Consider the following 14,362-nt stretch of genomic DNA (forward strand, 5'->3'; position numbering starts at 1 on the left):
GCATTTATGTATGTAAGGCGTGCATGCAGTAATGCATTCCGAACCCACCAGTCCTTATTTCCCGCACGTTATGGGCGCTCATCCTCTGAGGATTCCTCGCTCTCGACATGTTCTTAGTCAATTGAGTTTTGTTTGGATATCCGAATTGGTTTGTGCATATGTCCTTGTACCGTGCCCACATTGGAACACGTAAGGGCATCCAAATCTGATCAATCTTCTTCGCTCGATGTGAAGTCACTTTCATTTTGCGTGCCGGCCATGTCGAAGAATGTAAACAGCAACTTTTACGTCATCAGTATGCCCTTGAGGTGGAAAATGTATCTGCGACATTGAAAAGTTCGTCTGATATCAGACACATTTAAGATAATGCTATTTGGATCAAATCAAGACTATATAATGCTTGAAACGTGTATTTTAGTGTTCTAACTTCTATGTTATATTTTCATACATGAAATAACAAAAAATAAATAAATCCAAAACGATCACAGTGGACCTTTAAACCCCCATCATCCGAGAACAATAGCTGGACAAGTTGTTCCTTTCCTGTATATTACATTTAGGTAAGTACACATCCGTCCCTTTGCTCAAGGGGGGCAGTAAAGTCTTGCAGTATTGTGGGGCTTTTCTATTCAATCGCCGAAAAAACTCGTTCCTAGTAACCTACAACAACCTACAAAAACACTGACAATAGAACACGCACTCTATAACAGACCACCAAATTCTACATTTGATCAAACTGAAGCCTACGTCCTGGGCAGCACCACTCGGCATCAAAATTGCCAAGACAGAATGAAGTGCCCCAGGTGCTTCCATCACTGCACATTAGACACATTATACTGCACTGCCCTCCTCTCCTTCCAAGCATCACACATCTTCACAGTGACTTATGGATCGAGATGATGGCTGTTGCCGGTTCGCATGGGGCCGAGGGTCTCCTGCAAAGAGAGAGCTAGGGCAACGAAGAGATGAGTGAGTGCTTTCATGCAAAGGGAAGCGAACTCGGTACCGCGGTCTGACGAGCAGCGACGTTAAAAGCTGCACGAACGATAACTCCAAGCTCTATGAATATGAACAAACATAATCATATTAAGGATGCGATTTTTGTTTACAAATGTATCTCTTCTTAACTCGTCGACCTGGAATAGATCCTGGCACAAGATATTTGTTTACGCGTTTCATAATCACCATCATCATCATCCTTACTATAACCAAGATTGTGCGAAGTTTTGCTTTCTGTCGAGTTTTTCTTTCTTGCTAGCAAACCGGCTGGCTGGATCCAGTGACATGACAGATTTTCCAGGAAAAGAGAGGCAATGGCACTTAAAGCGACGAGAGAACGAGAGAGGGAGGGAGGGTGAAAAAGAGACAGAAATAGAGAGGGGAGAGAGAGAGAGAGAGAGAGAGAGAGAGAGAGAGAGAGAGAGAGAGAGAGAGAGAGAGAGGGGGGGGGAGCGAGAGAGAGGGGTGGGGGGAGCGAGAGGGGGAGGGGGGAGCGAGAGAGAGGGGGAGGGGGGAGCGAGAGAGAGGGGGAGGGGGGAGCGAGAGAGGGGGAGGGGGAGCGAGAGAGAGGGGGAGGGGGGAGCGAGAGGGGGAGGGGGGAGCGAGAAAGAGGGGGAGGGAGCAAGCGAGAAAGGGAGAGGGGGGAGGGGAAAGAGGGTAGAGAGAGAGAGGGAGAGGGAGAGGGGGAGGGGAGGGAGCGAAAGAGAGGGGGAGGAGAGGGAGCGAGAAAGAGGGGGAGGAAGGGAGCAAGCGAGAAAGAGAGGGGGGAGGGGAAAGAGGGGGAGAGAGGGTAGAGAGATAGAGAGGAAGAGAGGGGGAGAGAGAGAGAGGGAGAGAGGGGAGGGGGAGAGGAGAGGGGGAGGGAGGGAGGGAGGAAGAGAGGGAGGAAGGGAGGTGGAGAGAGGGGAGCGAGGGGGCAGGGAGGGAGGGGGAAGAAAAAGACCGAGAGAGAGATAGGAAGAAAGAGTGAGAGAAATACTGATCCGCTTGAGGAGGAGGAGGAGGAGGAGAAAGGAGTCAAGGGTGTCTCTGTCTCTCTGAAACGACCTAATTTTGGCAGAGTCGTCCGACTTTTGAGTTTCATAACGACACAAAGAAGACCTTCACCGACCAGCGAGGGGAAGAGTCTGTGGCAACGCCAACGCCCAGCACACATGTATATGCATGTACATGCACACATCCATACACATGTCCATGTAGACATGCCGTGAAGAATAGGGACCATGAAATCATCGGAAAGCGAGTGAAAACAAAAAAAATTAAGATAAATAAATCTATCAAATAAACAAATTACACTAATAATAGGGGAACTGTTAACTCACGTCTGCTAAGCAAAGGCGATTGCAGAGGACATTTGATGGAGCTGTTGTTAGTCATTTAAAAGCTGCTAGCCAGTTAAGACGTAGTAATAGCCGGTAGCCGCTCCCATTCACTTATATTCAAATAAAGGCATCATGCAAGGTCAGTAGTACCAACCTTCCCGGAACATTACGAGCTATATCGATTGAAAGAGATCCTTACCCCATATATATACGTGTATATATATATATATATATATATTATATATATATGTACATATATATATATATATATATATATATATATATATATATATATATATATATATATATCGTATCTATTGTGTTTTTATAATATTTGCCATCTCGCCCTTGGGAATTCCACGGACATGATCAGGTGGAGGTGACATCGTACCTCTGACATGTGCACGCCGAGTTATGAATGACGTTACAGTGTTTTGTTTTTCAGATCAATTGCAACTACAAAACGCTATGCCGTGGTGGGCATCCCGACTGCGCACGCGCCCTACTTATCCACTTGACACTTTTTGATACATTCATCTATCCATTCCTTCAATTATCTATTTATCTTTATCGATCACACATTCGAGTTATGACGGGTAGAATGCCTGGAAGAAGACCCAGAGGGAGACCTCGAATGAGATGGATGGACGGTATGGATGCGGAGATGGACAGAAGAGGAATAAATAAAGCAACCTGGATGGGAGCAGCACAGGACCGAAGGGCATGGAGAGGATTACTGTTGGTGGACCAGAATCTACCTGAGGCTCAAGATTTAGCGGAGTGATCACACATTCGGCTGGCAGTTAATACGCAGATTGACCCATCGTGCGTGTAATCACCTAAACGAGTTTTACTGAAACGATTCATTTTTTCCCCATAGATCCTCTTCGAACAGTAATTGGTCTTGAACTTACAACTGCTCTGGATGTACTTCTCCAATGGGCCTATGGTCACATTACCTTGCGTACAGGTAGGAAAAGTGTACAGTATATTGGTGGTCCGGTATATTCCTAACTTGTTATAACTTTTACCGTTATTGTCATTTAATCTTTGATACACTGGACACTTGAGCCTATTTGCTATGTATATATCTGCATATAGTTCATGCTTGTGCAGTTTATACATATTTTACCTTTATTTGTTTTGCACTCGGAAATCTTACGATTATGGTGACCTTTTACCCATTAATAGACATTTTTCTTCCCTTTTTTTTTTTTTCTTGAGTGGGTTCTCCGCAGAGACCATATTTTTTTCCAATTCTCCACCTTCTTCCGGATCAATTGTCACTTTCATCTCCATTGCAGCCATTTCTCTCCAGATTCCACTTTTCAGACCCACCGTTTTCGTATGCGGATCAGGTCCCACTGCATCGCCTGAGATTTCTCCAAACGCAATTTTGAGATTTTTTTTTTCCTATTTTACTCATTTCTTTCTCCCTAAGGGCCCAAGCTTACGACCTGTTTCCAACCACTGGCGACCAGTTCCAGGTAGTCTTTGGAAGTCGCTGGTAGTCGGTAATAAGATAGACAGATCGATATATTACAACACACACTGAATAGTCCTAAGTACTGTACATAGATTTTCATCTTACCAACCACATTAACTTTTTCCTTTTCATTTCCTTCCATAGGTTTTGTGTCGCCGACCGATCGCTTGATTTTCGATCGAAGGTGGTCGGAAACAGGTCGTAACCTTGATTGTGACTGGGGTTTAAGAGACGAGGATCTTAGCACCTCTTATCACAGCTTAAGCAACGATGTCTTATCACAACACCTGGATATTCTCGGTTCTCCAGCGGCATCTTAGAAGTCAATCATGACCATGCAATGTAACATTGTAAAGACATCACACACTTTAATAAATATAGCTTCAAACCCGTCTACGCTGCTTCCTACCTTCGTCTTCATAACAACAACTGGATATTTTCAAAGTTGTCCGCGATTCCACAACGGCGGACACTGGAGGTGCAGTATACCAGTGTCGCTTAGACATGGTAGCACCTAATCAGTATTGTCAAGCTCATTACACTGACTTCAGACTTCATGCACAACCACAGCCATTAAAAAAAAATCACAAGCAGCATTTCTCACCATACTGACAACCTTACCCAGCCAGATTAAGCCACTGGTGAGGCTGTATCGCCCCTCAGGGGATATGCTGGTCCTGCAGTGCACCATTAAGGCTGAACTACACAAACTACGTGACTCTTCAACGTCTCGTTCTAAAGACACCAAACACGTGCTTGTACACGGGTCTTCCAAACCCGCCCAGAGCACCTGGCTACACCCGGGTTTTCTGAAAAATTTCCTCCCCCCCGTGCCACCACAAGCACAAGTGTGCAGACATGCGAGTCCCAAGGCAACTTGGAGTGTACGTGCTGTGCATTCCTGAATAAAGTATAACACACGAATATCACCTCCAAGTTTCAGGTACGTGTGGACCTAAATGACAGTCTAACCAACCTAGCTAGCACGTTCGTGTTACATTTATCAATCAAATTTAGATCATAGTAAACATCACCTAGACATGGGCATGCATCACATATTCCCAATTTTTTGAGCCTCAGATTGTAAGCTGCGTCAGTACTCGTCTTGTCAGTCAGGGTGATGCAGCAGCCGAGAAAGGTGCGAACACAAGGGCCCACCCAAGGCCCCACCCCGACTCCACCGCGTGGCCTTGGGAACCTATTTACCGCGGGTTATTCCGCGTTATCTCGCGGATGATATATCGCTCTTATCTCCTGGATAACGCGTAGCTGTATGTTTTTTCGTTATAATTTTTTTCTTCTCTTCTTCTATTGTCAATGTTTTTCTTGTGCTCCTGATAGTGACAAACGTATCTACTGCATTAAAAACGGTATTTCGACCTTGCCTCGCAAGACGCGGATCCGGGTTCGACCCCTAAATTCATGGGTGATCGCTCAGTACCTTGGTATCCTAAGCACACAGGGCAAAGGTGAAGGCCTCGGCAGCCACACACCTCCTGGCGCAAACTCACTTCCCACCTACTCTACGATGCTGAATTGAACTGTAACTATCTCTTTGGCCATGCTTTACCTTCCCAAAAAGCAAATCGGTCATTTTGGCCACATTTGGCCACATTTGGCCATTTTCTTCAAACTAGCGCCAAATGACTCCACTCATTCGGGTTAGGGGAAGTTCTGGTCCATAAGCGCACACACACACACACACACACGAATATGTTATTATACTTATTTTCCGTGTGCGTACAAAGGCACAACGAGAAATATCGGGCTGTGTGTGGGGTACCACACGACCCCCAAGCACTATGAAGCTCAACCATTACCTTATCTTTAAAATGGGATTCAGTGTGTGTGTGTTTCAGAGAGAGAGAGAGAGAGAGAGAGAGAGAGAGAGAGAGAGAGAGAGAGAGAGAGAGATAGGGAGAGGGAGAGAGATAGGGAGAGGGAGAGAGATAGGGAGAGGCAGAGAGAGAGAGGGAGAGAGGGAAAGAAAGGGAAGAAGAGAGAGGGAGGGAGAGGGACAGAGAGAGGGGGGAGAGAAAGGAAGAGAGAGGTGGAAAGAGAGAGAGAGAGATGGGGGGATGGGGTTAGACTGACTAACAAGGATCTGCAGAGGACGTTATATTCCACGCAAGAACCGAGAGCCGCAACACGTAGTAGACCTATTCCTCCAAGGGGACCTGACCCACCGCGGAGTGCCAGGTGCTAAACAACTTTTTTTTAACCACATTTTCTTATCGTTGCGGCATTTCTCTCTCTCTCTCTCTCTCTCTCTCACACACACACACACACAACCACACACACACACACACACACACTCTGGAACAAACTGAACGAGGAAACAGCGAGTGCAAAAAATATACAAGAACTTAAGATCAAACTGGATTCTGAAAGAAACAAAAGCGGGTCACTGCGAGCATAGCTCTCTTCCCGTAAAATACAACTAGGCAAACACACACACACACACACACACACACGGTGTAACCCTTCGAGCGGTGCTCCCTTTTGTTCCATGCTCAACAACAGCCCCAAATATCGAGTCTCCTAACAGAATTCTTCCCATTGTGCTCTCGATGCGGTATCTCAGATCATCCCCCTCCTCCCAACTCCCGGGGTAACCCAGTGGCCGGTGCTCACGCCTGTACCTCCACCACCAGCACAGTATGTGGTACATTGCAGCACATGATACGGTCCCTGTTCTGCGATTCGCTAATCTGCAACCTGCCCTTGCCAGGTGGTTGTGTGTGTGTGTGTGTGTGTGTGTGTGTGTGTGTGTGTGTGTGTGTGTGTGTGTGTGTGTGTGTGTGTGTGTGTGTTTCTCGTTTGCACTCCATTTACCCCGTATGCTACGTATATCAAGGTTGCTTGGGGGTGCTGCACCTGGAAAGGAGGAGGGAGGGGGGTAGTTAAATGACGTCAAACTGCGGTGACCCAGGTGTTGTGGCGAGAGGATGAGTTAGGTTGTGGTTGTTGTAGTTGTTAGTGGAGGTGCTGGTAGTAATAGTTATGGGTGTCGATAGTGATGATCCTTGTGCTGGCGATGGTGACGGTAGTGTTGATGGTGATAGTACCCGTAGATGTGGTAGTGGTGAGTATCTTCACCAGAAGCGGCAATGCCACCATAGGGTTCCACCGACGTATTTGGCTGCCGCAAGTGGCGTGTTGTTGGGCAGAGTGGCCAAACATGTCCTTTTCAGGACAAAATTAAAATTTTTCTTTCGATACCCCGTCTCCTTCCGTGCTACAGCAAGAGGCATAGTCTCGCACAAGATATTTCTTTTATGACGAGCTTATCAAATATCAACCTGATAAAGAGTTGACAACTGTGCCAATCAAGTCTCCTCAATTACGATTAAAAGCTAAGCATATTCGTTGTACATCCCCCCTTAACCTTTTATCCATACACGTCCTGTTCATATACGCCGTTATGTCCTATTTCAATCACCACGTCTGGTGTGAAGGGCGGACGGTCGGTGACTTTGGCAGTGGTGCTGATGAGGTCTGAGCTATATTTGCCAGCCAGGCTTGCTTAACAGCAACCTCCCCGTACCTCCTTCCGTACCAGGTTGCACTTTTCCATTTCCCTCTCCCCGCCGGCAGGCCAACTTGTTAGAGAGAGGGGGGGAGGGAGGGAGAAGAGGGTTGCTGCAGTCTCCTCTCACGATGACCACTCCCTTCAGCGCAGTGTGGCTTCCCCTGTTTCGGCTGTAGCCAGGCGATTTTCACCATTCCCGTGGGACACTCCCAGCTCGGTTTAGGGACAATAACGTACATCAGATTCTATTATGTCCAACGTTAAACAATTCCATTCAGTGGGAGAAGGAGAGGAGATTACAGTCACGGCGGAACACCTCCACTTGGCGCCTTCGCTACGTCAACACACTTGATACATTCTTGGAGCGACCTTTTCTCCGATACAATTCTTGTTAAACTGGATAACCGCTGACGTTTGACGATGTGTGGTTCATCGTTCAATATTGCGGAAGTTTTTTTCATCTTAATTCAACGTAGAACAGAATTTTCCAATATTCATCTGTTGGATCACCTGATGTCGGGCTTTCTTATCTCTTTTTCAGCTGGGGTGGAAGATTAAAGTTATCAATAATCGGGGTTTATGTGTTAAGAATTGTAAGTGACCTATCGCAACGAGGCTTGAGATTTTTCTATTCATTATATGTTGTGAGCAACCTGCCACTCTGGGATTCTTGTCTTTTTTTTTTTTTTTTTTTTTTGGGGGGGGGGGGGAGTATCAATTGGGTTAGCCGGGTGTTTATGGATGTATTATCATTGACATATTTTGTTCTGGTTCACGCCCGGCGATTTTATTCACCTGAGGTGGAGAAACAACAGCCCCGGTGGTACTGAAAGACGCTTCAGTCTCTGTCCTGAAGTCGTGTGTCCTGAAGCGACCCCTCTATGGAATGGAGCCCGGGAGCTGTCAATCACTAACCCCCTCCGACCTTATCTTCGCTTAAGGGGATTTAATTCTAAAAATGGGATTGGATAATCCTTAATGAGCTTAGATCCTATTTAAAGGGATTTGATCCCTCTTAATGGGGCTGGATTCTTCTTAAAAGGATCCGAATCCTCTGGAAAAAATCCAACCACCCTAAGAAGGATCCAACCTTTTAAGAGGGACCCAACCTCATTACAAAGGATCGAAACTCCTTAAAACTGTTGGTTGTTTTAAGGGAAGATAAACTTATGGATAAAGATGACAGGTGGTAAGGGGCTTGGAACTGCCTAGCGTAGGCCTTATGGTTTCTTGCAGTCTCCTCCGTTCTCATGTTCTTAACTAGCTATCCCACCACCTCCGACTGTCCGCCCAGATCCCTCGGACCTCCAGACCCGAGAGACCCCTCCATCCTCAAGGTCTAAATGCACTTCGTCTTCGTACAACGCCTTCGAGAATGGACGTATCTATTCCCAACCATTCTTTATCTTCTAATCGACACAAGGCTATCTAATCTACGAAAAACTCTGCCATTGACAGAAGGTCGAGGGGCCAAAGGGGCACCCAACATACACACGTGACAACAGAACCTCGTTCCAAGTTGAGGTGCCTGCCTGCCTGCCTGCCTGCCTGCCTGCCTGCCATCCTGGGCGGCGCCTCTACCCTACAAGCACAGGCAGGCACGGAGAGCAACAGTTAACAAAGTAACCTAGTGCACGTTGTGGTTTAGTTTTGAAACCTCTTATAAACATGACCACCCTGAACTCTATGATAATTCAAATGCAACTTTAAATCCATTAAACAAATCAACAAATAAATAAATAAATACATAATGTACATCAAATAAAAATTACTGATTTGGAGAACTGGTTATTTACTACCTAAATTCTTCTTCAAGTGACCCGTTTTTCCCCCCATTGCGAAGGATAGCCGCTCATCCCGGTTGTTCCCACGACCCCCTGTGGGCAGGGGGGGGGAGGGTTCCAACCACAGCTTCTCTATGGTGAACAAACCGAACCAATTGCATCGATAATCCTGCGAGCTGTGCACACGCACGCACGCACACACATATGGAGGAATGTCTTTGGGGAACTATGCCATGACGACACCGTCCCTTCGCCCTTTCCACCATTTATGTACTACCGATGTCCTGGTCAATGTACTGTACAACGTGTACACAGGTGAGCACACATGAGTGTGTGCACGTACACACGCACGCACATGATGACACTTGGCATCTATGTACACAGAAGAACAGTGTTACGCAATATTTTTTCCCCTCTTTGGGGAAACCATGCGTAACATAAACAGTGGGTGACGACGGGAGATGGGGGGGGGGGTCACGTCCGAGGAGGAGGGGGAGGAGGAGGAGAAAGTGGAGGAGTAGGAAAAAGAGGAGAAAGTGGAGGAGAAAGGAAATGGAAGATGAGAAAAGAAGAGGAGGAAGAGGAGGGGGATAAAAGAGGAGGCCCTTGCTCTTAGCTAACCGTGCTGGCACGGTGCCATTTGTTCCTCACAGCTCCATTTCTTCACCCTCCTCCTCCTCCTCCTCGTCGTCCTCTTCATCCAAGGTTAGCTGTGAAGACCGTTAGGCGTAGTAAACCCCGTCCCTACACAACAAGATGTAACCACAAGATAACGCGATGACATGGTGCCTCTGTGCACAGGAAACACACACACATACATACTGGCTGTTTTGGAAGCGTTGGTTTCACTAGTAGCTAATGAGCGGCATGCTGCGTTTGGACAGAATGGCAGAGGAAGAGGAGGAGGAGGAGGAGGGGGGGAGGAGGAGGAGGAGGAGGAGGAAGAGGGGGATGAGGAGAAGGAGGAGGAGGAGGAACATGAGGATCCACCCGTAAGCGCCCGCGGGCCTGCACGGCGACAGCAAATACGAAACGAACTACTGACTACAAAAACACGCCCTTAGTCCTTGGAGGTCGGGGCTCATCTCTGAGCAAGAAACTCCGTCGGTTCCTACGGAACACCTGTTGATCCGAGCAAGAAGCATTTGCCCTCCACCCCCATCGCCCCCTGCCTCCCATCAAAAGGGGGTTGGGGGGGGGGGGTGTTCCTAAAGATCCCAGGACTCGGAAGCATGTCCTAAAAGTGCATCTAGGAGTGACGCGTTTCAACCAACAAATCAACACGAGTGAATTAGTCCACATCATTTATATAAATTTCTTTCCTGAGCGTAATGTTGTGTGTTCAATGTGGAAAACACAAATACACACACACACACACGCACACACACACACACACACACACACACACACGAGGTGGGTGGGAGGCGGAAACACAGACGTCTTAATCAATGTTCATTCATCACTAATTTCGCAACAACGCACTTTGTAAAAGCTCATTGCGAAACTTGGCAAGAATAAACATTGATTAAGACTCATGTCTTTCCTCCTCACACACACACACACACACACACACACACACACACACACACACACACATATGCGCTTAGATTTGACAAGACTACTTTAAAGGAATTAGAACAATGGCAATCCTAAACCTTGTCAAAAGTCTTAAAATTGAAGAGCTGAGGTTTAGGCTGATAGGACACGTTGCTATACGCACCCCGCGAGCGAATTATATAATTATAAACTGAGCATCTCTAATAAAGACATTTTTTCCTGCCCGGGCGGGCGACAGCCCCGCAAACCTTAAGGGGACCCCCCGCCCCCAGATTTAAGAAAAATTCGATTTTTTTTATTGCATAAATACATAGTAGGGATCTTGCTCTAGATGCTGGTAAAGTGTTTTTATCGTACCGCCATTTTTAAAGGGTTTAAAGGGCCTACCCTCCCTCCCCCCGGCAGCCACATGCTGCGCACGACCATTGTTTACATACGTTTTGACCATATTTTACTCTATTTTTTTGCGTTTGATGCACTCAAAGTTTTCTCTTACGTCCGGCATGCACGTGAGTATGTGGTGTGAGGAAGTTCAGCCTGCACGACTGGCAGTGGCCTGAGCCTTACAAAGTAAAGGACATGTACACGTTAGCTTGCCACATTCACTAATTTGCCGTGTGAAATTCGCATCTATTTGTCAGTGAAGAGATATTTGAAGATATTAGCCATGCACACACAAAAGGCACACTTGCAGAAGATAAGAACGTCTACATTAGCAACTCAAGGGGAGAAAGAAAGAACCCCAGCATCAACTTTGTTATCACCACCTCCGCCACCACCACTAGTACTCCCTCCAGCAGCTCTCTCCCATCCATCTACATCCACATCCTCAGCACCTGATCCTCTGTCCTCTACACCTATATCAGACAAGTTGTCTCTACGCAAACAACTGTTTGCTAACAAGTGGCTACAAGGATGCCTCCTTGTTGCAACACCTTGGGTTTAGAGTCTCAAACCTCACAGTGATGTCCCTGATGCAGCAAGAGCCTGTTCCAACACCAGAAAGGAAACCCAAGAAAAGAGAGCTGAATCCCAGCAATCAGACTACCTTGCTGGGTCATTCTAGACCAAGAACTCAAACTTTGCGACAAAGAGTGAGGTGGCGGCTTATGAGACCCTCACTTTGAGTGAATAATATCCTACACTGTAGGAGGGTACAAAGTGCCTGAGTTACTTGAAAGATGCAAAATCATCATGAAAATACAATGGAACCTGTTTTCAATGGGTCTTTGGAGGTCCAATGTAAAATTTAGTCAAACTAAGGAAAAAAAAAACTTTAACACTCATTTCTGAAAAACTTAAGTTTTTGACACTCAAAGTCTATCTCCTCCCTCAATTTTCAACCGATTTTTGCATATGAGGTCTCTATTAATAGCTAGATAAATGACAACAAATGAAATAGAGAGTTTTTTTGCATATGTTAAATAAATCTTTTTTAATAACGTGTCAAAGTCAAAATTTTGCGGGTTTTTTTCGATAATTTTTTTATATTTTTTTTCCTCGGCGTTAAACAAAGATATTTAAAAAAGCTTTCTATTTTTTTTTTAATATATGTAGAAGATTCTTTTGCTGTAAAATGAAAGACATCGAATAAAAATTGTAAGAGGAGATAAGATTTGAAAGCCCAAAAATATGGTATTTTTTAGGTTTTTTATTAAAAAATAAAAAACTACTCGTCAGATCTGAATAAAACTCATGCTGTGAAGGTTTTCTCAGACCTAGATATCACACAGAAAAAATCAGCAAGATCCTTCAGAAAAAAAGATTTTGGGCGGGGGGTCCCCTTAAAAAGAAAGAAAAAAATAAACAAATACATAAATGGATAAATACACACAAAACTTCCAGCCTGGGCGTCGCATTTAAACATTTAGTTCTGGCTAGGCGCCAAGCGGGTAACCCCTTTAGCGAAACCTCGCTCGCCGAGTTACTCTGCGTGCTGTGCAACAACAATAATTATAATAATAGTCAGGTGGAGAATGAGGGTACCCGCTTGGCAACAGCTCTGCACTGGGAACGGGGAATGAGCTCAGCAGTCGATCAAGCAGCTCTCTATGCAACAGTTTTGACCACACATCCCGAACCTTCGTCTCACCTTCAAAAACGAGAAGAAAATGAGAGGAGGAGGAGGAGGAGGAAGAGGAAGAAGGCGCGAGCTTGCCTACTCCCTGTGCAGAACAGGCAGCACTTTATATGTTAATTTGTTCAAAAGGTAGCTCAACCTCAAATGCATATCCATTCTTCTTCTTCTTGAAGGTCAACACGTTAACGATGCGGAACAACGCCCGAGTCCGGAAGAGCCTCTAAGCCACCACAGATCACATGTGTGCACGTGCAATGCGGAGTCCCCACACGTGACCGCTGGCCAAGCAATGCATCCTGTCATCGCATTTTATTCAGGAGAGCCATCCGACAAGTAAACGGATCCGTCTCGACAGTTGGATTAAACGACGGATCCTATGGGATTCGAACCTTGGACCATGCAGGGACGAGACGAGGACGTTACCAACTACGCCACGGCGGATGTCTAAAAGAACCTCCTCTTGGAGATCCTGCAGCCTCCCGACATCAACTTGTGAGAGTCTGGATCGGGGCGCCATCTCTTGACTCGGCACCCGGCGACGGCGTGACCGCATCTCGCCCTCGGGCCTCCGGAGTCCCCGTGAGTTACCTCCCGGTGACCTGGGGCTGGACAGCGGTCGCCCCGTCCGAGGAAACCCGCTGCAGGGGACGATCGATGGCGTAGGCGGCGGCACCGATACACGCGGTGATAACCACCAATCAGCGCCTGGCACCTCCACGGCGGGCATTTTGTTTTTTTTTCCCGGGCCGTATCCTATGACCTCGTCGGGCACACTACGGCGTGGTGTGGTATGGGCCATCGGGTCAAGAACAACGACCCACCCCTGTAATCCGACGACGAGCAAGGATGGGGCTCGCACTGCAAGTCACCTAACGGTATTCTTGATTACAAGAAAGTTCGATTTCAGTCACGGCCCACTACCGGTGTCATCAAAAGTTAAAGTTTAATGGTGATGGGGAACATACCTGCAGCAGCAGGAGCAGCATCACACGATTCTCATCTCATCAAACTGTTTTGACACGTTCCCATTTCGCCAAATTCCCACACCTAATGTGACCTCGCTTAACCTAACCTAATGTGACCTCGCTTCGCCTAACTTAATCTACGTCACCAAACTTTATTTGGTGAAGCGGAGGGTCACCACAGCGTCAACCGTGAATTCTGACAACTCTCCCGATGTCCAGAGCTGACACACTGGCCATGTCCCTCTGACCCGACGGGCAGACTTTAAAGACTCTATTCTGTCTGGCGCCAGACGACTTCATTTAGGTTGAAAGGAGGCACGAGCGAGAGTAAGGTTTGGTTAGGTTTCCATCGATTCTCCCTCCCACACCCCGCCCGTCTCAGCTGAATAAAGCCGCCTGGCCCTCGCCACAGCCAATACTGCAAATCACGTCCTCGGAACGACGACTTCGGAGAGACACGATGGCTCCAACTGGAATCTATCCCCGTATAGAAAACTGAACACTTCACTTTGTAACTTGTTTTCATATATATATATATATATATATATATATATATATATATATATATATATATATAAACAAACATATATACATACATATTTAAATTTCTGTTTTTTCTATTTGTTTAATTTTTTTT

At 46.4% G+C, this 14,362-nt stretch overlaps 1 protein-coding gene across 12 annotated transcripts in view; it reads right to left on the bottom strand.

Annotated features, from left to right (window-relative positions):
- Ucp4A (Uncoupling protein 4A) overlaps positions 1-14,362 on the bottom strand; it is a 64,001-nt gene that overhangs the window by 32,939 nt on the left and 16,700 nt on the right. Inside the window, exon 1 of one of the 12 annotated variants that reach the window (XM_076184857.1) lies at positions 4,842-4,870. The exons of the other annotated variants lie outside the window; for them this stretch is intronic. Within the exon in view, the coding sequence (XP_076040972.1) occupies positions 4,842-4,855 (14 nt within the window). The 5' untranslated portion in view covers positions 4,856-4,870. Of the gene's footprint in view, positions 1-4,841; positions 4,871-14,362 lie in introns of those variants that run through there. 12 annotated transcript variants of the gene reach the window in all.

The sequence above is a fragment of the Oratosquilla oratoria genome, chromosome 5 (assembly GCF_046742065.1).
Source record: "Oratosquilla oratoria isolate Oo_2021 chromosome 5, ASM4674206v1, whole genome shotgun sequence".
Classification (NCBI taxonomy): domain Eukaryota; kingdom Metazoa; phylum Arthropoda; class Malacostraca; order Stomatopoda; family Squillidae; genus Oratosquilla; species Oratosquilla oratoria.